Source organism: Phoxinus phoxinus (genome assembly GCF_949152265.1).
Source record: "Phoxinus phoxinus genome assembly, chromosome: 21".
NCBI classification, from domain to species: Eukaryota; Metazoa; Chordata; class Actinopteri; order Cypriniformes; family Leuciscidae; genus Phoxinus; species Phoxinus phoxinus.
The window spans coordinates 10,763,199-10,786,290 of NC_136896.1; the positions used below are offsets into that span (position 1 = coordinate 10,763,199).

At 37.8% G+C, this 23,092-nt stretch overlaps 2 protein-coding genes across 3 annotated transcripts in view; one reads left to right on the plus strand and one right to left on the minus strand.

Annotated features, from left to right (window-relative positions):
• Positions 1–23,092, minus strand: part of afap1l2 (actin filament associated protein 1-like 2) — a 38,722-nt gene that overhangs the window by 13,379 nt on the left and 2,251 nt on the right. For both annotated transcript variants that reach the window (XM_079595158.1, XM_079595157.1), the window contains exons 2-4: positions 9,564–9,692; positions 6,935–7,006; positions 5,855–5,925 (exon numbers count right to left, since the gene is read on the minus strand). In XM_079595158.1, coding sequence (XP_079451284.1) covers positions 5,855–5,925; positions 6,935–7,006; positions 9,564–9,692 — 272 coding nt within the window. The remainder of the gene's footprint in view (positions 1–5,854; positions 5,926–6,934; positions 7,007–9,563; positions 9,693–23,092) is intronic.
• LOC306989432 (kelch repeat and BTB domain-containing protein 13) lies at positions 1,920–7,007 on the plus strand. The gene is made up of 2 exons (XM_079595161.1): positions 1,920–3,534; positions 5,796–7,007. The coding sequence occupies exon 1, from the start codon at positions 1,982–1,984 to the stop codon at positions 3,527–3,529; it is 1,548 nt and encodes a 515-aa protein (XP_079451287.1). The 5' UTR covers positions 1,920–1,981; the 3' UTR covers positions 3,530–3,534; positions 5,796–7,007.

The window sequence follows — 23,092 nt, forward strand, 5'->3', positions numbered from 1 at the left end:
AACATCCTTGGTCAGCCAGCTTTACCACACCATGCTGGTCAAAAAGCTTCCCTAAATTTAGCTGATTAGCTTCTTGACTATGCTAGACCACCAAAAACCATCATAAACCAGCCTGTTCCACCATGCAAATCTATCTTTTCAGCAGAGTTAATTAACATAAATGAGCAAAGCAAGCTCATCCACACGCTGCATCTGAGCTAAATATCTCTGATACATTCCCATGTAATGACTCAGATAGATAGACTCCCCAGAGATAAGCCTGCCTGGTCGTTTCTGCACCTGTCTTTCATGTGGGCTTTTCTTTCTGACCGAAGGGGGATTCTTCCTCGAAACTGATCTCTTCCTGACCTCAGCCCTGCTCAGCTCGAATAGGAATTCCACACGTGTTTGCCTGCAGGAGTAATGGTTTTGAAAGGGTGTGGAGCTAGCTATGAGGTTTCCCAAATCAGCCAGTTCATAACATTGCTAAATTCCCCTACTGATACCCACAATGCAATGACAGCCCCTGGGCAAACAGAGCACTGATCCTCTCCTCATCACACAAAATACACACTAATGGACACACAGGGATGATGAGGGTTAGCGGTAGCTTGTGAACCATAAAGTTGAATGATGGCAAGAGGTTACAGACAAGCGGCTGGGAAAATCTCCTTTCGCTTGCATTTTACTTGTACTAATTGGTTTGATTGAAACCTCCTGCTTGACTTGATGTGCTTGTGCTTCTCAAAAGCAGAAGTGAGGCGAACAGGCAGGCTAAGTTATAGCAAGGCATATAAATATAAACAACTGGATGTCAAGGACACAGGAAGTTGAATGAAAAAGCATGCTAGAGGCTCCGCTGCGATAAGTGATGCAGAACAAGAGTAAAAAGACACATTCAAGAGGGACCAATGGTTAGTGTTTTGGTGGGAAAATAAGAACTGCCTCACACAGAAGGAAGATAGTGACTGAACTGTACAGAAAGTATTGTTTTTCTTACATCGACCCCAACTCACCAGCCCCACATTTCTCACTTCATCCCACCCTCACTCTTCTAGACTCAACATTAAATCTTTGAAACAGGAAAAAACTGTGCCGAGTTCTCAGGCATCAGACGATGTTTAAAAAGAAAAAGAAGGCATTTCAGGGTAGCGTCAAACTCAGTTTCGCTTCTTCTCCGGCCACTGGCGAGGATCAAGACCATGTCCACGTCCCAGAATAACCATAACAACAGTGAGATCTGTTTATATGCTGCTAAGTGCTTGTAAAAATCACTGTGAGCAAAAGAAAAATCCTTAAATCTCAGTACTGTATGTTGAGACTGAACTCCACCCCAGGCTTGTTTTCATATTCTAATCCACAAATCATACCATCTTCTGCTTGAAAAGAAAAAAAGTAAAGAAAACAAATGCAGTCTATATAGGAAAGATTTCAAGTCTAAGGCATAAATAATGATAAAGCACCAGTCTTTGGGACAAAAAGTGAAAAAATGCAAGTGGGCATGAGACCAAAAGAACACCCAGAACATGGAAAATCCCCTGTTCCCATGCCAAAAATTCAGTGAAGAAAAGAACGTAACTCACCAGGGCCAAAACACTTCTGAGGTAGAGAGGGGTACTGAAGGAAAATAATATTTTTTAGGAGTGGCACCCTGAACTGTCTGTCTGTCCTGTCATCATTCATTTATGGGTTTCTGTATTTGAGAAAACACTGGTAAAACTGATCAAAATCAATCAAGTCTATTGTGGAAAAATTAGATAATTCAATTATTTAATCAAATTAACTTAATTTAAATTGCATTAATCCAGCATTACATTGGAACAAAACTGTTTTCAGTGCTAGTGCCGATAATCTTCCACTACTATTTTGAAGTCTGTGGCCTCTTTGCTATTTTAGTGGCGCTATTTTTAGCGCGGCAAGTAGCTGTGAGAGTGCAGCGTGCACACTTCTGTTTACAGGTCAAACCTAAACAGAAACACTAACTTGAATGTAGTCTAACTTTATGGTTCGTGTACAGAGTAATCTGGGTACGGACAGGCAGGATAGAGGTGTTATGGGACCTCCCTGCAGTTTGGGTCAGAGCAGAGACGGAAATGACGAAGAACAAGGAGAAGAGTCAACTGGAGTTCTGAGAGTGCGGGTAGAAGAGAGCGTTTTCACCATAGACAGGGCCGTCCTGGGGCAAAACTGTGAGTATTTCCGTGCTCTCTTCCGCTCTGGGATGAAGGACAGCCAGCTGAACGAGTTCCACCTGCAGGGAGGCCTGAAAGCGAGGGGCTTCCTCATAGCCATGGCGGTTTCCAGGGGTGAGCGCCCTGCTATGCAAGACCCAGATGAGATAGTGGAGGCCGCAGAATGTGCAGCTTTCCTCCAAGTGGATATTCTAGTCCAGCACTTGATAGACCTTCTTGATACCGACAACTGCATTCTTTTGTACCACACGGCATCGGTGTACGGCTTGTGGAGTTTGTTTCAGAGCGCTGCGGTGTTCATCCGCGATGCTTACACTGACCTGGAAGACATGGTCAAGACCCTCCCAGAGGAGCTGATCTACAACGTGGAGTCGCTTTCACCAACATCGTTTGTCGCTCTAGGGACTCATTCCCCGTCCATGAAGATGCTGCAGGACTGCTACAGGACGGTGTTTTACCTCGATGAAGAACCGGGTACTTGGAAATACCTGACTGATCTGCCAACAGTCGCCAGCACCTCCATGGCCGGGGTGGCCATCGTGGGGAACCGGTTGTATATCGTTGGAGGAGTACGGGGAGTTAGCAAGGAAACTGTGGATTTAAGCTTCTGTTACGACACAGAAACCAACACTTGGAGTGTATTTGATGGTCCACAGCAGTCCAGGTATAACTTTACCCTGGTGGGTCAGGATGGACACTTGTATGCCATCGGAGGTGAATTCGACAAAAAGATCATGTCCTCGGTAGAAGCATGTGATGTTTCCACAGGCGTGTGGACATTTTGTAAGCACGCGCCTCGTTCTGTGGCTGCGCCGGCTAGCGCTGTTGCCAGGCGTAGGATATTTGTATGCTTCTGGAAGTCTCCAGATACAACAGACATTTATGAATATGCACCTAAAACTGATGAATGGACGCTGGTCACCACTATGGTCAAGCCTCAGAGTTACGGACACTGCATGGTGGCTCATGGCGACAACCTGTATGTCATGAGGAACGGCCCATGTGATGACTTCCTGCGCTGCCTCATGGACTGCTACAACCTCACTACGGGTCAATGGACGGCCATGCCAGGACACTACGTCAATAGCAGGGGTGCCCTCTTCACGGCTATGGTGAGGGGGAACTCTGCATTCACCGTCAACCGCAATTTGACCCTGGAATATGTAATTTGTGGTGACAAGTGGAAGCCTCGCAGACAGATGACTGGTTTTCCAAAAAGTGGCTCGCTTTGGACCTGCTTACTCAGACTGCCCAAGAACAAAGATACACAGGAGGAACGTGATGCAGAGGAAGCATTGGAGATGAATGCCAATGTGGAATGTGTGGAAGATTCGGTAGAGGCTAATCATCCACCTTAGGGATTGTGAGGAGACCATAAGCTTTCAAATGATATCCTAGTCAAAGTCACACCTTGAATGGTTGTAAAGATATACACATTTGAATTATGGTCGTCTACCCTCTTTTCCAATTGAAAACCTGAGAAAATAGCTTTTAAAGTTTTTTGCCCGTTTTTTGTTGATATCTTTCAAAATCCATGGAATTTAAAGGGATAAACTATTTATTTTACAGCTTAATTTGGCCAAAGACATTAATATACAACACAACATTTCTCAAATTTATAATATTTAATCTTTCTGAGGAGATCTGCTAGCTTGTTTACACAGAGCGATGCGAGTCTGACAGGAGGATGGCTGGACCAATCTCGTGCCGGCCAGTCGAAACGGGGCTTCCCATTGACAAATGATCAGTGTTTGTGTAAATTTCTAAGCTTTTTGATTGGTTCTATTCAACGTGTAACACCATATTTGGAGATAGTGACGTTTCAGGGGATACCCGGGAAATGCTCAGAGCGAGGTGACGAGAGGAGTTAAGAAAAAAAAAATTCATTTCCAGCGAATTTAGTAAAACTTTGTAAACTTTAAAAGTCATTTAAATACCTTTACTCAATTATCTGGACTACGAAACTTTGGGAGATTATTTTCGTCTGTTCTTTTAAATTATATATATATATATATATATATATATATATATATATATATATATATATATATATATATATATATATATATATATAACGTTGTTATGTTGTTTTTCCACATAATCGGCCCATATCTTAAAATGGAGTGTTGCGACTTCCGACTCATTTAGCCAGAGAGGGGAAATGACTCACATTTACTTACCCTTATTCTGTTTTAAACCTGACTTTCTTTTTTCTGTTGAGCACATAAGAAGATATTTTAAATAATACATTGTACACTGTTTTCCACACAATGCAAGAAAATGGGGAAATGCAAAGTGAGTGGCAGGTACATTTGAAATATTTCTCCTTTTTTGTTCCACAGAAGAAAGAAAGCCAGATTTAGAACACACAAGAGTGAGTATATGATTATATGACATTATGCATATGACAGTATATGACAGAATTTTCAATTAATAAAATGCACAAATTCATCTAATGTAATAAACAATATCTAAACTGTCTCTGCATATTGTCTACTCTATGGCAAATGAGAGAAACATTCATTTAATAGGTGTGAACACATCTACCGTCTCTCATTTCCACATATATGCACACGTGTCCACACGTGTCCATGCTCTAACTGCGGTTCTCCAGCCTCTATAAACAGCTCCCCGATCGCTTGTGCAGCTGCTGTTAATCAGACCCAGCACCCCGCAGATGGGTCTGAAGTTCAAAGTCTTCTCACTGGAGAGCTTTAATGCTCTCCATCCTCCTGTCTGTCTGTATGTCTGACTGCAAACTCCCCCAGCAGCCTAGGATTGATACAGGAGCTACAAAGTATTTCAGCACAAAGACTCCACGTTTTTTACTTCCTCATATATCTCTCATTTAAAAAAAGAATTATGTGATCCTTTAAGGTGATTACTGTTTCTAATCAAGGCAGAATTCATTATCAAACTGCAGGACTAGTTATTTGGCTTGTGTGTGGCTTATAAACCAAAAACACAATGTATTTTTGAGCGTGGGAAACATGTACATAACCTATAAGTGGTAAGTAAAAAGGCCCAAATGAAAGTAAAACAGCAGATAATAAAAGACAACATGACCACAGTGTCTTGCATTGTAGTAGTTAGTGTGATTAAAAAAGATAGGGCTGTGTGATATAACATAAGACATATAAAACATTATAAGTAGGCTTCATCTAATTTTTTATACTTTTGATAATATTCAATATACAGTACATCACAATCAGGGCTTGACATTAGCGCCCACCAACCCGCTAAATGTGGGTGGATTTCAGCAGTGACGTGTAACACAGTCACACAAAAAAAATCTAAAATTGTGGCCAGTGAAAATGCTGAGCGGCTAGTAACTTTGGAAAAGTGTGAGCAAAAAAGTTAATGTCAAGCCCTAATCACAATATATTTATTTCCTCTACAATGACTCCTTTCAACCAAACTAACTGCAACTGTAGCTAAATAGAATAAAAATATCTAATGGAACTAAATATACACTGAATTTTGACTAAATGTATTGAAACATGCTGAAAATGACCCAACCCTTAAAGTACATTACATTTAGTATAGCATTTGTCTTACTAACATCTTAAAACACATTAGGTTGGAAAGTTAACTGTGTTGGTTGTTGTCTGATTTTTGTTTCAGTGTCTTTGTGCTAATGCCGGTGTTTAAATGAGATTGAAATGATGCTGAGGGTCACTCACTGGTCTAGGAGGCGGCGGCTCTGGTGGGTTCTGGTGTTTTCCTGGTTCTCCATTGGCTTCTGGTCTGTTGTCTGACGAGCATATAGATTTTCACACAGAACAACAGTGGCTGTTAATGAATATATCAAAGACTTTTCAAAGGGTTCATCATGTGCAGCAAAAAGAAGCATGTGTATGCAAGCAACAAGTAGGCATAATATTTCTGCTGTACGGCTCGGTTCTGGTATCAATGGTTAGCCTGCGGCAGTCTCTTAGAGCTGTCCCATCAGACATTCCTTCAACTTCCTCTCCAAACGGTAACATCTGGGTTGCTGTAGGAACGCAAGGCAAATACCAAACCCGCACACCAAGGGCTAAGTCACCAAGGAGTCAGGACGCCATCAAGTGATGCCTTTTACTGAAATTCAATTCAATTCAATTCAATTCTCACCACTTACATTTCCCTGTTGGTCCACGTGAGCTTATATGATGTTTCACATTAGCGACTCATTGCAGATCATTTTTATTATTGATTTATCAGATGCAAATAGCACAGGGTTGTGGACATTTTCACATATGGGCAGGAAATTACACTGTAAAAAGTCCCTCTTCACAACACTGAAACTCAAAGGGTTGTTCTGCTGATAAGCCTTTTTAAAATTGTGTTTATTAAAATGGTGCCGTTTGCGAATCTGAAAGAATGCCACCGCAGTTTAGTCATGCATGCATCTTCTGGATACGTAGACGACTGCGATGTGAATGTTAAGTCTGGTTTTATTGTTACTCTCATTCTTTAGTGAAATCTAAACAAAGCAGCTTGGCCTCAGATGGGGGTCTGGCAGAAAGAGCGAGAGGAGGACAGGAGTTACTGAGAAACAGACAGGAAATGGTGAGGAGTGGGGGTTGGGGGGGGGGGGGGTGCTTAACACTTCAACCATAACCCAATCACCCCCTAAACATGACACATTCACAGCAGCGCTGTCAAACAGCAAGATAAGCAACTGTGATACGTGACAGAAGTGTTTGCAGGTTAGCTGCGATTTTCATCCTCACACCTGCAAAAGTTTTGTAAGTTAATTATAGAGAATATTATAGACTCACCTCTGTCTTTTCGGTCTTGGTTTTGACCTGTGACGATGACCTTGTTCATGTAGATGTATTCTTCATCTCCTTCTGCAAAATAACCAATATTAAAGACTGGATTATGAATTTGAACCCTAACATAGTTTTTTTTTGTACAGAGTTTTTACTGCAGGAAATAAGTATTTAGGCACTTTACCGAGCCGATCTCATGAAAAAACTAATTTTTTTAAGAAGTTGCAATTTCGTATTAGTAGGAAAGCATATGATTTGTAATAAATAAATAAAAACTAACACACCCCTAAACATAAGTGTCAGTGAGCTAAAGATTACATTTAGCAGTGTTATTAAATTATTTGTGTTTAAGAAAAAACTAAAACAACAACAACTTTAAAGGGATAGTTCACCCAAAAATGAAAATTCGGTCATCATTTACGCACCCTCAAGTTGTTCCAAAACTTGAAGATATTTCTTTAACTTGAAGAAAAAGAAGATATTTTGAAGAAATCCGGTATCTAAACAGTTGATGGGGGAAAAAACTAAACAAAAACTATGTAAGTCAATGGGGCCCATCAACTGTTTAGTTTCCCATATTCTTCAAAATATCCTCTTTTTGTGTTCAGCAGAAGAAAGAAATTCATACAGGTTTGGAACAACATAAGGGTGAGTAAATGATGACAGAATTTTCATTTTTGGGTTAACTATTCCTTTAAGTGAGCATTAGATGATGGCAGAGACAATACTTTTTTAGATTTTTAAATGGAGAAATGAGTACAATATCCAATATCGAACAATATCAGTAAAATAAGTTTATAGGTAATAAATGATAAAACAATACATATACTGTTCGAATTGAAGACAGAAAATTTGGACATTTTATAGTTGGTCAAACATTAGTAAAACATGTTTATAGTTAATGTGATGATCTACACCTGTGGTTTCTCTGCTAGGACACCTGTGTGAACATGAGGAACTTTGCTTATTTATGCAATAAATGTGTGGCCTAAATGTGAATGTTAACTTGCTGTAGTAAAGATACTCTTCACTCCACTCATTTAACCTTGCCTGGACTTGCCAAAGACTTCTTTGACTTTTCATCCCCCTCCTTCCTCGTATTCAATGCTTTTTTAGATTCTGGACGCTTTCATCCCTCACGTATTTTACTGAACATGTAAGAGATTTCTATTATGGAGAAGAACAGTGAGAGTTTTGTCTCACACTTCTCTTGTGTAAGGGTCCAAAGGCATCTCCAGGGCCCCTCCTTCTGTACACATCAAAGGCAGGCCAGTGGGAGACACAGAGAGGTCATATTCTATCATAATAAAAGTGCTGATTTAGTCCCAGCCTGTGGGAGATGGATTTACAGCTTGCTTGGCAACAAAAACATTTTAGGACATTTTTTGGATCATCACAATTATTCAGAAGAACTAAATTAAGCATAAAAGATAAGATGTGGCAATCCACAGGTAACAAGGCTTTGATATATTTTTCAAGGGGAAATAAAACCCTGTGATGAAACAAAAACATGTTTCGATGGTACAGTGAAAACAGATTGGGATTTGGAGGATGGAAATGAAAGCTATTTATAAGCTGCTACTAAAAGGAAGTGAGTGTCCCTAGAGGATAAAAACAGCCTTGGAAAATGATACAGCTTGAAGCCAGGGGAGGAAGTGCACAAGCCCGAGACCAGAACATGAAAAACCTACAGCCATGCTTGTGTGAAGAAAGAAGCAAATGGATGGACCAAAATAACAGGCTCCTTAATAAGACAGAACCGAGCAGATTCAATAAACAACACACAAGTTATACATGTGTTGTTCCCCATGAGAACAATTGTGCTACGCAAGTGTATGCTGAAATTAAATAAATAAATATGTATGAAACGGTCATTTTTGTTGGGCCTTTTACTTATTTTTTATTGACAAGGGTAAAGAGAGAGGGACATCACTGGCTTTTTCAGGTAGAAAACCTGATTCAACGTAAAAAAAAAAAAAAATGCGGACACCCCAAATCAGTGGGAAATTGCCAACAGAAGACAAAATCATTATGTACACTATCATTACTTTTATTTAGCAAGGATGCCTTAAATTGATCAAACAAGACATGTATAATTTTACAAAAGATTTCTAATTCAAATAAATGCTGTTTTTCTATTTCTTTCTATTCAACAAGGAATCCTAAAACATTTTTATGGTTAATTGGTTGACAAAATGGTTAATGATAATAACATTTTATGCATATATTAAGCAGCACTGCCCAGATAATAATAAGAAATGTTTCTTGAGCAGCAAATCAGAATATTAGAATGATTTCTGAAGGATCACGTGACACTGAATACTGGAGTAATGATGCTGAAAATGCAGCTTTTTTTTTTTTTTTACTGTATGTTTGATCAAATAAATACAGCCTTGGCGAACATAAGAGACTTCTTTCAAAAACATTAAAAAAATGGACTGACCCCAAACTATTGAACGGTAGTGTACTAAATAATGATTCGATTAGTCATTTAATGTTAGTCCTTTTGGTCCAATCAACTCGCAGACCACTTTGAATCCTTCCTGGACCACCAATGGTTTGCAGATCACAGTTTGTGAAGGATTTGGTGTAGAGTTAGATGGTTAGTCTAGACATTATGTTGTCATGTATGTACCATTGGAAGACTTGTACGATTGCAGCAGCTCATTCAGGAGGCCCTTCTGTACTGTGGCATTTCCACTCAGCTTCTCTCCATCCAGGATCTTCAGGAACTTCTGCAGCTGCTCCAACAGCTGCTCCAGCACTGCACACACACACACACGATAATTAGTTTAAGTAATAAATAAAACCATTGTATGTCAGTGCATTAGATCTCATGTACTGTGCTGAACCTAGATTTCGAGTAAATACCTCTCATGCTGATTACAAAATAGTCACAGTAAAAATGAATACATGCTTGATAAGTTCAGAATGATCTCCAATCTGGCAACTCAAATGAAGCAGTTTTCAATCAGTTGAAAATTACTAATGCCTGAAAGCACAAAGGTGAATCCCTTGTGCCTGTCAAGCAGTGCTTCACTAACCTTGAAAGGGATTGGTGTATATTACACACATTAAACCAAGTAGGTTTCGTAACAAAACAGATTATTTCCTCATTATGTAAAATGCTCTATTGGCTAATTTGAATGTTTTGCTAATTGTTGACGACATCCATATTATTTAGCCTTTTGTGTCTGTGTGAAGCTAGTTAGCAGCAGCTTAAGTGAAGGATACGGCATGGGTTGTAGAGAGAGTCAGTGTAGGGTGAATGATGAGGCTTTGTCACTCTACCCACACTGACTCTCTCAACATCCCATGACGTATCCTTGTCACTCTACCCACACACTCAGGGGTCAGCAGCAAACTGGGCATCCCAGTCTTGACTATGAGGGCCATGCTTTGTTTTTCTCCTCTCGTGAATCACACTGCCTTACAACAGAAATGACCTTACTGGATACAAGCTCAAAAAAGGAAATGAAACAAAGTATAGATTAATATGTGCCATTAACATCTCATTAAAACTCCACATAAGGCTATCAAGAACTGGTGCATGCAAAAACAACAACAAAAACTATCAAACTCCTTTCAACCACATTCCATTCAGTCCAATTAAGATATGCCATTTGTCTTCGTTTTGTGGTATGTAAAGGACAAATGAGTGAGTGCTGGTTGTTAGTTAACTTACTAACAATCACTCTCCTGTTCATTTAAATATTTGGTCATCATACTTAAAAAAATTTTTGGATTCAAATGATATTTATGTAATGCAACAATGACATGAAGATGAGAGATTTGATCTCCAGCATTCACATTTTGAGCAATTATAATGTTAAATAAATAGTACTCAGCATCTTAAAAACTGAAAGTTCTGGTCCAGGATGCTATTTGGTCAACAGTGGATTCGAGCGATGCTAAAATACAAAAAATACAAACATGATGAGCAACATCCATTCGCCTAGATGTGTATATCATTGCACAGCACAGCACGGATAGATGAACTATTAACCGTAACATTAGGTGCATTTACATGTCAGGAACTACGTATATCATATTCATATTTTCATAATTAATAACCATTCTAATAAAAGCAACAAGACACTTGCTACTGGGAATATATTCAGAGATAAAGAGGTTTCAGGCACTTGACTATAAAACCCTTTAATCTATTTGTAGTCGAGCCTCTTGTACCTAACTGGTTAAATATAAACTTCTCTCGCTTCTAAACTAGTGAGATGACCTATAAAACTATTCAACCCATGTCGATGTTTCTCTTGTGGCTTTTACAGTGGTGATGTTTACTTTCCTCTAACTGTGGAACATTGTTTTACCCTGCTTTTAGGAAGGATAGGCCCAATTCAGTTTGGTGATGCAACACTAGGCAATATCTGTCCTTCTCCACAAGCAAGGTCCCAACCCAGATGATCTGCTGTTCGGACAATGGATAGAGAAGAATGAATGCCATTAAATAATTAAAGTTTGCTGTGAATGTTTCAGTAACACTGGATTACTCATTGCCATGACTAAGGCAGATAACCAGTTTTCAATGAGCTGAATAACATTCATTTATAGATTGTTGACTTGAAATTTCAAGCAGCGATACTAGTAGTGTTATATGGATATAAATCTTTACCGACATTTTTTACATATATATTTATAAAAAAATAATGTCACATTACACAAACAGCTACTGATTAAAAATGGTGAAACATGTAAAATAAATGCAGATTTTAAATTCAAACCTTGATGCTAAAAAACAACTGACATGTCCTTTGTCAACAAGTGTATATATATATATATGCATATAAAATATGGAACAATCCTTTCCATATATGCCTGTAGGACATATAATTCTGTTTCTGTTTTCAGTTTTGAAATCGACACCATCAAGATAAGTGTCATACACGTCGTTGGTGCTGCTATAATGATGAAGCTGTCTGCTAATATTTTATTGTCTGTCTGTCTATTATTACTAAGTCAATGGTAATAGTGATATCTCTGCAATTACTGTGAGAGTAAGACATGCTTCGAGACATGTTAAGCACAGTAGGAAGTCATAGCTTAAGGAGGGCAGGATTTATTTCAACATTCTTGTCCGCCTCCTCAGAGACAGATAACATCTATCCATCTATCTCTGCGTGCATAAATAGCTCCTGAGAAGAACTCCTGTATGAAAGATAAAATCCCTGACAAAGACATCAAACAGATAAACAAGCTCACTGGACATAACATGCGAGTGTGTTCAATGTTCAATATTTCCTCAATTATATTCAATATCTGCTTATATTTATGTTCACTGATAGGATTATTTAAATGATCATCTTTTTGAAGATAATGACGTATCAAAGTAGATCCAAAGTTTTAAAGTATAAACTTGATGGCATTATTATTTGTAGGAATTTGTTCATAAAATGTGGTTCTAACACATTTAATGTAAACAGCAAATATTCCCGAAACAGCTTGTGGCTTCACTTAGCATCAACATCATGTTCACAAGAATTTGCAAGTTGTTTTGGTTTCTCACCCACGAAGAACAGCCAACTATCCGAACACGCACAACAAATCGTAAACTAGCGTATATTCCACTTCCTTTGTTGATTTCCACACAAAAAAAGATAAAGTAACTTTTAAATTAAAAAAGTAAAAAAATGTACTTCAGCAAGACATAAAAATTTAATATTTTGAAGAATTTCAACTGTTTTTGTCCATATCAATGAAAGTTAATGGGGTCCAAAACAACATTGTACACCACTGACATTCATTGTAACATTACAACACTGAGACCTTTTGTCAGTATATCCTCTTTTGTGCTCCACAGAAGAAAGTCATACAGGTTTGGAACAACATGAGGGTGAATAAAAGATGAAAGAATTAACATTTTTGGATGAACTATCCCTTTAATATTGTCATGTATTCTCTTCCCATGATGCTCAGCTGAGCGTTTGTCCAAACATTTTCTTTGCGGTGTGTTTTCAGAGATTGACTTCGATGCCCTTCTCTGGAGGGACCATGGGAATGTGGAGTCAGCTGACTCTAGTCCAACAAGGGCCGAGTTTCCGTTGGATACAGTTTGGCCCCAAGCCCATTAAACTCTGCAAACGGTGAGAACGAGAATGTTACATCCCTGTAAGCTCTAGAACCGCTCACACTTCCTCAGAGTAATGAAACCTGGGTTTGACAGTGACTCTTTAGACTGTCTATCACACGACAGTCACCGACCAAACGGGCAGTGTCAGAAAATAGGCAAAAAAAACAAAAGCCAGATCTTTGCAGCAAAGAGGGGATTTCTCTCTGATGCAAAATAAAACACTTCCTCATTCCAGGACAAACAATGATTGCAAATAAAGGTGTTTGATGGTGTTTTGTAAACCCTACTCTATTTCTGGACTTTCAGTTTGCAGTCAGACAAAGCAATTCTTTTTGCGGCTGATCCGCAGAGCAAGTGTTTGATGGAATGAGGAAGACTTCAATAAAACCATCTCACACTGTGTACATTGTCGCTGTGCTTGTTTGTCTAGAGTGGCTATTGAACTGATTTTAGACACATGCTTGTGGTAAATTGTAAGGTTAAGCATCGCTCTTCCCAGAATCAAAGCCACAGAGCGTTTGCTGTATCAGAGGCATAATAAACACGAGTTTAAATTGGGTGGACGAGGAGCATTTGGATGCCGCTCTGGCTTGCGTTAGTGTCCTAAGTGGTTTGATTTTTACAGGCAATTCCTGTCTGACACTTAAAATACAGCCAGGCTCCAGCTGTGGCTCATATACTTAGCTCAGCTCAAGGCGACGTGTCACAGCACATCATTTATTTGATTCCCGAGTCAAACCCTCAATCTCTAAAATGACGGGCTTTCGGCCATGTGGGAGGGCAATCACCGCAGTGATGGCATGTTTTTTGGTGTTTGCTTTTTGCACAAAACTCTCTATTCTTGTTTAAAGGGAACAGGTGTCACTAACCATCCTGAGGCCGCAGAAAAGCAGAACAGAAGCATTGATCTTTTATATACCTCTAAAAAGAGCACTTCACAAAAACACTCAATGTCACATAGGTCAATATGCATGCTGGATACACAATAAACAAGTAAAAGATGGATCTGTACTATACAGTTGCTTGAGATTTTAAGTAAATGGATTTGAATAAGTACAGCTCTTGCTATAAACAAATATCCACTGTACAACATCCATCTTTAAATATTTTCACCCCTATCTATGACCCTATTCGCCCTGGATTAGTATTATCTGGGGACCCTGTGTGATTTAGAAATTACCCCCCCTCACATCGTAAATTTCATGTGGTCCATTCGCACGGGATAAGCGAAGCCTGTGATTTTACTCGAATTTACTGACTTATCTCCCGGATATGATGGCAATAGGCTATTGCTTGGAAATGTTTTGTCGTTATAGGTCTAGCTGTATGATATATCATAAAGAGAATAATGTACTTTACCGCATGCTGCTATACATGTCATCCATCGCCAATATAATCATTCTTTTTGTTTTTGCTCTTCTGATGGTTTTCAGCTTTCTCTTTCCGCAAATTGTATAGTTGTATGGTGTATAGCGATATGACCCAGCACCCATAGTATCAAAACACTCCAACGCAGTGAAAGATGGATAAAAAAAGCGCACAGGAAACAAAAAACCTTAAAAAAAAGATATATGACCCCGCCAAATCACAGCCGATTCGACCGGGACTAATATTATCATGGGACCTCTGTGTTCGGCGAAATATGGTAGGTCATTTGCGGGGGAATTTTTACTTCACAAATGACAGACATGGCCGATTCACGTAGGATTAAGATCACAGACAACCTCCGCAATTATTACAAATGACTAGAGGTCGCCAGGTAATACTGAATTAAAAAGGCCATTGCCCACTACTATAACCATGGCACTTTGAAAATGCCCCTTTTTTGCATGTTAAATGAGAAACTGCAATGTGCTGCGCTCATAAAAGTTGCAGACTTGTCACGAACGAGATGTGCCAAGTCAATCCTTTTAAAACTATTACATATTTTTCTACTTGGAAAATATACTACAATATTACCTACTATAATGTTACCTACTCAGCATTACCAGCACAGTCCATGAACTCTGTTATTTGATGATTTTTGCCAGTGAACATAAAATCAAAACAAAATGGCTACATAATCAGAACTGCTTCCGCACAAAAACATACAAGCTTCTTTAAACATCACCAGAATTAAAGACTGGTTTCATCATGTTTAATGAGATATCATAATAGTCTGGCTTCAATTCCTCTCAAACGCAACAACCACAATGAATCTTTACTAAAAACAAATATATGCCCGCCCACCCAAATGAGATTACTCAGTAAAATTGCATCAATTATATATAATTCTGTACTACATAAATTAAAACATACTGTCACGTTTCAGCATAATGCCGATCACACATGCTCTTAAACATCCATCCTATTAGCCAACAACAAGAACATTTTACTACATATGGCCTAATATATCTCTTGACCCAGGAATGTTGCATTATGGTCTGGCCGCACTGGCTTCACTTTATGCTTTTCAGTTTATTTAGATTAAGCAATCAGGATCACTGGCAACAGAAAATCAGATTGCTCAGAAAAACTGGGTTACAAATTCCATTTCCTACAATTACTCCTTATCAGAAGGAGTCAAAATGTTTTCTTTTGTCTGGACCATTTATAATCACAATTTTCGAGAGAGACCGAGTTATGGATGAGATTTGTAGGGATCTACGGTCAAATACATTTGACTGCTTTCATATTGTATACATGGAGTAGAGCAGAGTAACCTCTTAGCTACAGTACACAAAGCCGTGTTAGGGTGCAGCTATGGATCACATAATCTATTCTTCTGAAAAACACTGCAATACCTTTGAACATGACTAAACTGCCTTGGGCCATGAATCTTATCTCATGGAGATGAAATCAGCACTCTACAGACTTGCTGTGTCATCTACAGCCTACACCCCGAGTACTCCATAAAACAATGCACACCACTGTTTTTAATATTAAATTAAACTTTACTGAATAAAGCTGAAATAAAATAAAATAAATTGGATAACAATAAGATAACAAAAAGAAGATTATTCTTTAACAGTAACCAAATAATATACAACTGAAAATGTTGAGAGAACATCACATAGGTTTACTTCATAAATTGATGTTGATTTTCTAAAATGGTTTTCCTTTTGATTGGGCACTTGGAACTTCATTTACATTACTTTATAATACTGGGCTGTTGAATGCTTGACCGTTGCAAACTGCATTAAACTGCTACCGTTGAATCATTTGAACAATGTCTTCAGGTGTGGTAACTGTAGTATAAGTGGAATAAGTGACTCCAGTCTGTTGAATTATAAAAAAAATAAAAAAAGCACTACGCTTCGTGTTGTGGTCACATTACCACCTCGGGGTGGATTATTTTCTAATAATTTCTAATAATAAAAAACAGGCTGTCGTCAATTATTCTTTACATAATTATCTTCCTGCTGATTCAGTGATGCAACAATAAAATCACAGTTATTTGTTGTTTTAAAGGAAGATAAGTAATAAATAGGTTGCTTTTAAAAAGTGCTTAATTTATTTAAACCGCAATGCACTTTGGGAGTACACTGTTCCTCAGATCACAGATACAATTAAGTTAACAAAACTTTAATGGCTTAAATAAATGCGGCTCAAAATAAGTAAGAAACACTTTTGTAATAAAGACTCAACTTATACATGATACAGTTAAATTAAGCAAATTGAACAACTTCGTTTTTACAGTGTACAGTGCTATGTAGTAACTGATTATATGTCATCTGGATTATGTAATTAGATCTAAAAAAAATTATACTTGTACTTAGATTTTATTACATTTTAAAATACTAGTTTTTACGTTTTTATTGATTACATTACTTAATATTCAAAAAATGGCAGTAAATGATTCAGAATGAATTGATTCCCCCCCCCCCCCCCCTTAACCCTACTTTTGGAAAGCATGACACAATGTAATGTTTAAACTAAGTACTTTATGTTTTTGACAACATCAAATAAATAATAATAAAATATATTTTCTTTCTCTTTGTATTTTTATATATATGGTACAAAGTTATACTATTCAAACCAATGTTATAAAAAAAGTTAGGACAAAAGTAATCTTAAGTACCGTAATCAAAAAATATTCAGATTATTTTATCTAAAATGTGTAATCTAATAGACAATGTCACTAACTATAATTTGTATCATATAATTTGTATTTATTAAGGGACTACAATTTGCAAGTAATTTACCCAACACTGACGGTGTAATTTCCAAGTGATGATTGAACCATAAAAAGTAGGAGTTATATAGTTTCTAGGGGAGGGACTGAAAAGTAAGAGCGATTTATGACATCAGACGAAATGGGAAGTGGTTTCAGAGGTGGAGGAAGTACATTTTAATAAAAGATTACAGATACCATTTATTACTAGGGGGGAAAAAACTGTGCACCGATGAATCATGCACAATAAGAGCAGGAACGTGCATAAAGCAAGCAAAAAGATAAGACTTCATGTTGACTTTATGGTGTTTTAAATAAAAATAACAAAGAAACTAGGGCATAAAACAAACTTTTCTCACCCAGCCTCTCCCATTTCTCCTTTCTACTGTCTACAGACACAAAAGACACTGATTTAAACTTAGAAACCCTCCCCAGTTTTTTTGCTTTCTCACTATACTTCTGCTGTGCTACTTATGTCTTGGCTGTGATTGTAGTTGGACTGTATGGTTTATTTGTTTACGTTGTTCCTCTTCAACACGTGCACAGCATTTTGACTTTGAATGTCATTTGCTGCGCAGATGATAATAATAAATAACAGTTTTGGAGCGCCAGTGACAGTTTTGCATACAGTGTTACTGTATTTAATTTTCAATTTAGAGTTCATTTGTGTGAACGATAACCCAAAGCCCTCGGATACATATATATTATATATAGTTTTGCTAATTTGTTTGGCTAAGGAGTGCTTTTTCACACAGTGCTTATGTCTCTTTAATATTTACATAGGAACATTGAAACATTGAATATTGTGAAAAAGACTGTATGGCAAATGTTTTGAAAAATGTCAACGATTAACTTCATTAACATGCATGAACATTGACCAAGTTTTAAAATTGTCAGGAAAATGGTTTAGTAATCCAAGTGGTAACCTATTGTTTTTAGTGCAATTTCATTTGGAATGACTCACTTTAAAGATCCCCTGAACTGATTTGACAGTTTTCCATCCCGTGTTGATGTGTTTCCAATTAAAACACGACATTGTGCATGGTGGGGCGTACTGAAGGGCTGGAGCTATTTTTTAAATAGCCAAAGTCTTTAGTTCACATTATAGTCAAGCAAAAAAATATTTTCTACTTGCTATTGGCAAAAAAAGAATAAAAATGTAATACACCCCTGTGCACAAAATTAATCATTAATATTTTACTCCATTTTCCTGGAAGAGAATACTGTAAGCTTTAATTGTTATAGTTTATTTGATCAGCTTTCAGAGTTACGCTCCCATATACACTGTCGGAAAGATTAAAAAAGACATTTATAGTGTTAGAAAATATTTATTTAAAAAAGTCTGTTCTTTTGAATCTCATAAAAGTGAATCCTGATTCCTGAAACATGAATCAAATGTTTCCAAAATTATTAAGCAGCTGTTTTCAACATTGATAATAATAAGAAATGTTTCTTTAGCACCAAATCAGCATATTAGAATGACTTCTGAAGGATCACATTACAATGAAGATGCTAAAAACGGATATAAAACTCATGGTTCAAATCATTTTACGGTTTTGAGTCATGACGAACTGTGTTTACTAGAATACTTGCCGAGATGGGTATTTTGACATAATTTTGTGTATATGTGTCCGTTCAAGCGAAAGCGGAATCAGTTCTCATCTCTGTGTGTGCACGCTTCGATGTGTGCGGCTGTGCGCACTGAAAACTTGAGTTCTCTTTTGCATCTTCTTGCGCTGGAATGGTTTAAAATGAATGTGAATTTGAATGTGAAAATTAATTAATCTGCGTGCCAAACTGTGGGACCTGGTCCGTACAGATCACGGATCAACGATTCGTTGCACCCCTAAAAATAATCATAAAAGAATGTATGTTAAATAAATTGCAATAACATGTCAAAATATTTCTGATTTTACTGTATTTTTTATCAAATAAATGCAGCGTTGGTAAGCATGAGGGAAATCCTAGATTTAAATGGAAGTAAAGATGACCTCAGAGATATGAACATGAAGCTACAAAACTCATGTCTAATGGGCACTAATTTGATTATAAGCATGTTTATCATCCTGTCAATAAATAAAGAACAATGCGGCCAACAATGCAAATGGAAGTCGGACAAAAAATAAATAATCTAAACTTAACCTTAAACACACATAGGTTACATAAACATTGCATTAATGTTAATTTAATTTGAATAAGCATGTGCTTATATGATTGGCTCACCTCTGTTTAGTCTGGCCACGCTGCCTCTGACCTCATTCATTCAGTGAAGGATAAATGAGTGATGACAAGACTGATTGAAGGGACTCAGTCCACACTGTTTAATCTTCATCTTCTCCTGGCCATCGAAGGGCCATTAATATGGGTCAAATCTAGGGGACTAACTTCAAACCATTTTCTTGCCATTATACTGTCATGAAAGGGGAATATATGAATGGCGATACAGAAACAAAGTGACACTAACTTGGAAAATAGACATACAGTTGAAATCATATACAGATAAGACTTCAAACACACAGCACCGCCATCAGCAGTTGGCATCTACGACTCTGTCTCACTGTGATTGACTTCTGTTGCAATTTATACAGTCATTGTGCCGGCTGAACATGCATTCACATAATTTTGAGATTTTGTGCTGCAATAGTCATAACAAGATGTCAGCGGCATAACAAAACATTGTTTTTACTTGAGTCCATCAGAACTCTCAACCAGAAAAGCGTTGAGCAAGAGAGGATCTGAAACACCACTGACTCAATTGCAACCAGCTCAACTGCATTATTTGGCCAGCTCAGACTTGACAATCTAAACCCCGGACAAATTACATCTGACACTCCTGCTAAAAGATAAGCATAGAATCATCAAGCCATCTTGACATCACGTCCTCTGTGCCTGAGTTAACCAGCCCTAAACACAGATATGGCGATAGCATTGTTGCGCAGATTACACTCTAAACATGGCCAAGTTGAAAGTAGCCAGATTACAAGTTAGAGCAGTTTTACCACTCAGTTGAAGCTTGGTGTGTTTGTTTAGCTATCAGATCTGTTCTCTGCAAGTCTGTTGAGTGCAATAATGATTGCCCACTTTTTTAGCAGTCTTGGTTCCGGAAGTATTTTTCTCATTCATTTTCTACATTGGGATTTCAAAAATTCCTCAGTAAAGACTTTGAACCCAACCAGCTTCAAGATAAATCACTACATTACTTAACTTAAATTCAATATTAAATAAATAAAATTCATGAATGATTGAATAGCAATAAATTAATTAATTAATTAATGAACGGATGAATAGCAGGAAATAAATAAATAGGCCTCCATTTAGATTTACTACAAAGTTTGTTAAATAAATGAAATACATAAATAATAAAATGAAATATTAAAGGTCTTTTACAAGGCAATTAAATATTAATTGACATTTACATTTATTAATTTAGCAGAAGCTTTTATCCAAAGCGACTGAGGAAATGAGGGATACAGCAAGCGGTTCATCGTGAAGAGGCAAACAAACACAAGTGCTCAAAATACAAAGTTTCAGACATTGCTTAGAGCACCATCAGCTAGAATGGGGAGGGATTAAAGGCAAAGTAAAAGCATAGAATTGTTTTTTATGATGATAAAGTTATGAGTTTTCTTTTGAATGTTGTCAGGGATTTGTCTCATAAATCAATGCAAATGATGTAATTGAACAAAAGACATAAGTACAATATATCTACGGATTTAAAGACATTTATAATAAATAAATAAATATGAGCAATATAAGTGGAGACGGTTACATAATTTGCAAAGCTTCATGGGAGTGGACAGCCTTTGGCACATTCGTTTACATGGTAACAGCAACTATTTTAGATTAGAGGATCCAGCGTTGCCCAATTCATGGTCTACAGAAGCATACATCTTCTCTTAATAACCTCAGAGCTCATTGTAGGTCCGTCTTGGAAGGTTTAAGAAGAAAAAAAAAGAAGGGATTTTTTTGATTTATCCTTCTGGAACCCGATTCTATTCCAGGCCAATCCCAAGAAAAGCGCTGAGTCCTGGCTCTTTTTCTCTGTATTTCAGCTCCGATCTTCTCTCTTCGTTTACTAATAATAAGCATGCTGCTTCCCTGTTGACTCTCTTCAGAAGTGAGCGTAATGAGGGCATGAACTCAAGGACCCGTTTGGAAAAAAAAGTGCTGATCTCTCATTCTGGGACGCCTTTGGAGCTGCTTCCAGCGCGCAGGCTGTATTTATTAAGATGCACGAGACGTCCCTGTGTCTCCAGCAAATTTCTGGAACACTGACACGTTCTGAGCACCGGCCCGGGCAGCGGAGCCCGTGGGTGGGTCCGGAAACATGCTGGTATCATGCCGGACCTCAAGGGTGAGATCTGGTTCCATGAACTGCCTTTGAAGAGAGAAATCAAGGCGGGAAAGGAGGAAACCGGAGGGATAAGAAAAGAGAACGGGTTTAAATACTTCGTTCAGGTATATTTGGCCATCTATCGGATTTAAATGCATGGTGCTTTGGTGCTTAATTCTTATGGAAATTCTAGATGCTCTCACATGTAATCACACCCTGCTATTGCATCACATCATTTAAATGGGAACAAGAGTTTGAACTAAGCCTCGTAGTTCAGGTTCACAGGCTCAAATATCCACACAAAAGCATTTTCATGTAAAATGGACACCGAATATGCCAGAATCAACAGTTGTGTGATACTAACAGTGAATTCTGAAGGCTCGAAGCACTGTATTATCCGAAACCACAACCCAAAGCTATATCCTGAACTCAAAACGTGCACGTTCATGTCATCTACGCAGTTCTGTGCACCAGTTCTCATCATGTAAACAGCATTACAGCGCTCGTCTCTGCTATGTTATGTTACACACAAACAAAGCATCATACGACAAAGACAAATATGTCACCCACTCAGTGTTTTATTACAGGAGAAATCATGCAATACTCCTTAAAATGCCATCTCCCTCCTCCCACTATCCCTTTTTCCTCCCTCTATCTTCCTTCCCTCCCTGTCTTATCTCATGAAAACAAAATTCACAAAGAGTCTTTAAGAGGCATGGCCTCATAGAAGTCTAACCACAATAACTGTAGGCCTGTTCCTGACAGCATTTACCAGACGTCAACACAATGCTGTCATTAAACCGTAGTGTGCACAAGCGTCTCACCCACTGATCTATATAATAACATTAAATAGATCTTTGGTCTTCACCACATTTAATCAAGTCACACAAGCCTGCTAATTAAAGGAATAGGCTAGTTCATTCTGTCACCATTTACTCACCTTCATGTTGTTGTGGCTGATGTTTACCAGAATGTTGATGCTTTTTTTTCCTATACAATGCGAGCGGTTAATTTTTTTCGCCGAAATCTGAGGGTACGTTTACACGACAACAATGTACTAAAAACTTTTTTCCGCATACAGATGTCAACATTGTCAAAAGAATCTTACGGATCCACGAAAACAACTAAAAAGGCTGTACTATGCATGTTAGGCCAGTAGTTGGCGATGTCACTTTGAAAAGTAACACCACGCGTGTTATGTACGAATAAAATAATTTTAAATTATAAAAAATTATATAATTATAAAAAAATCAGCCTATAGACTGAACACGTATGCATGTGCATGATGCACTGTTTTCACAAATTCACATTTTTTTTGTTTACATGTGGAAGATAACACTATAGTTTTCAAAAACGCGAACAATTTGAAACCCGTTTTCAAAAGCTTGTGTCACAGAGCAACAATATAATTGGAATCACTCTCAGAACAATAAAACATTGACAGCCAATGAGAATCCACCTGCCTGGTACACTATGTAACTTTTGGCTCTCTAGTGGTTAAAAACTATTTTTTTGCGGAAGAACGTGGTTTTGGTTGTGCTTCGGCTCTGCGTGACTGTGCGGATGAATATGGCTGAAATATAATGCTTTACA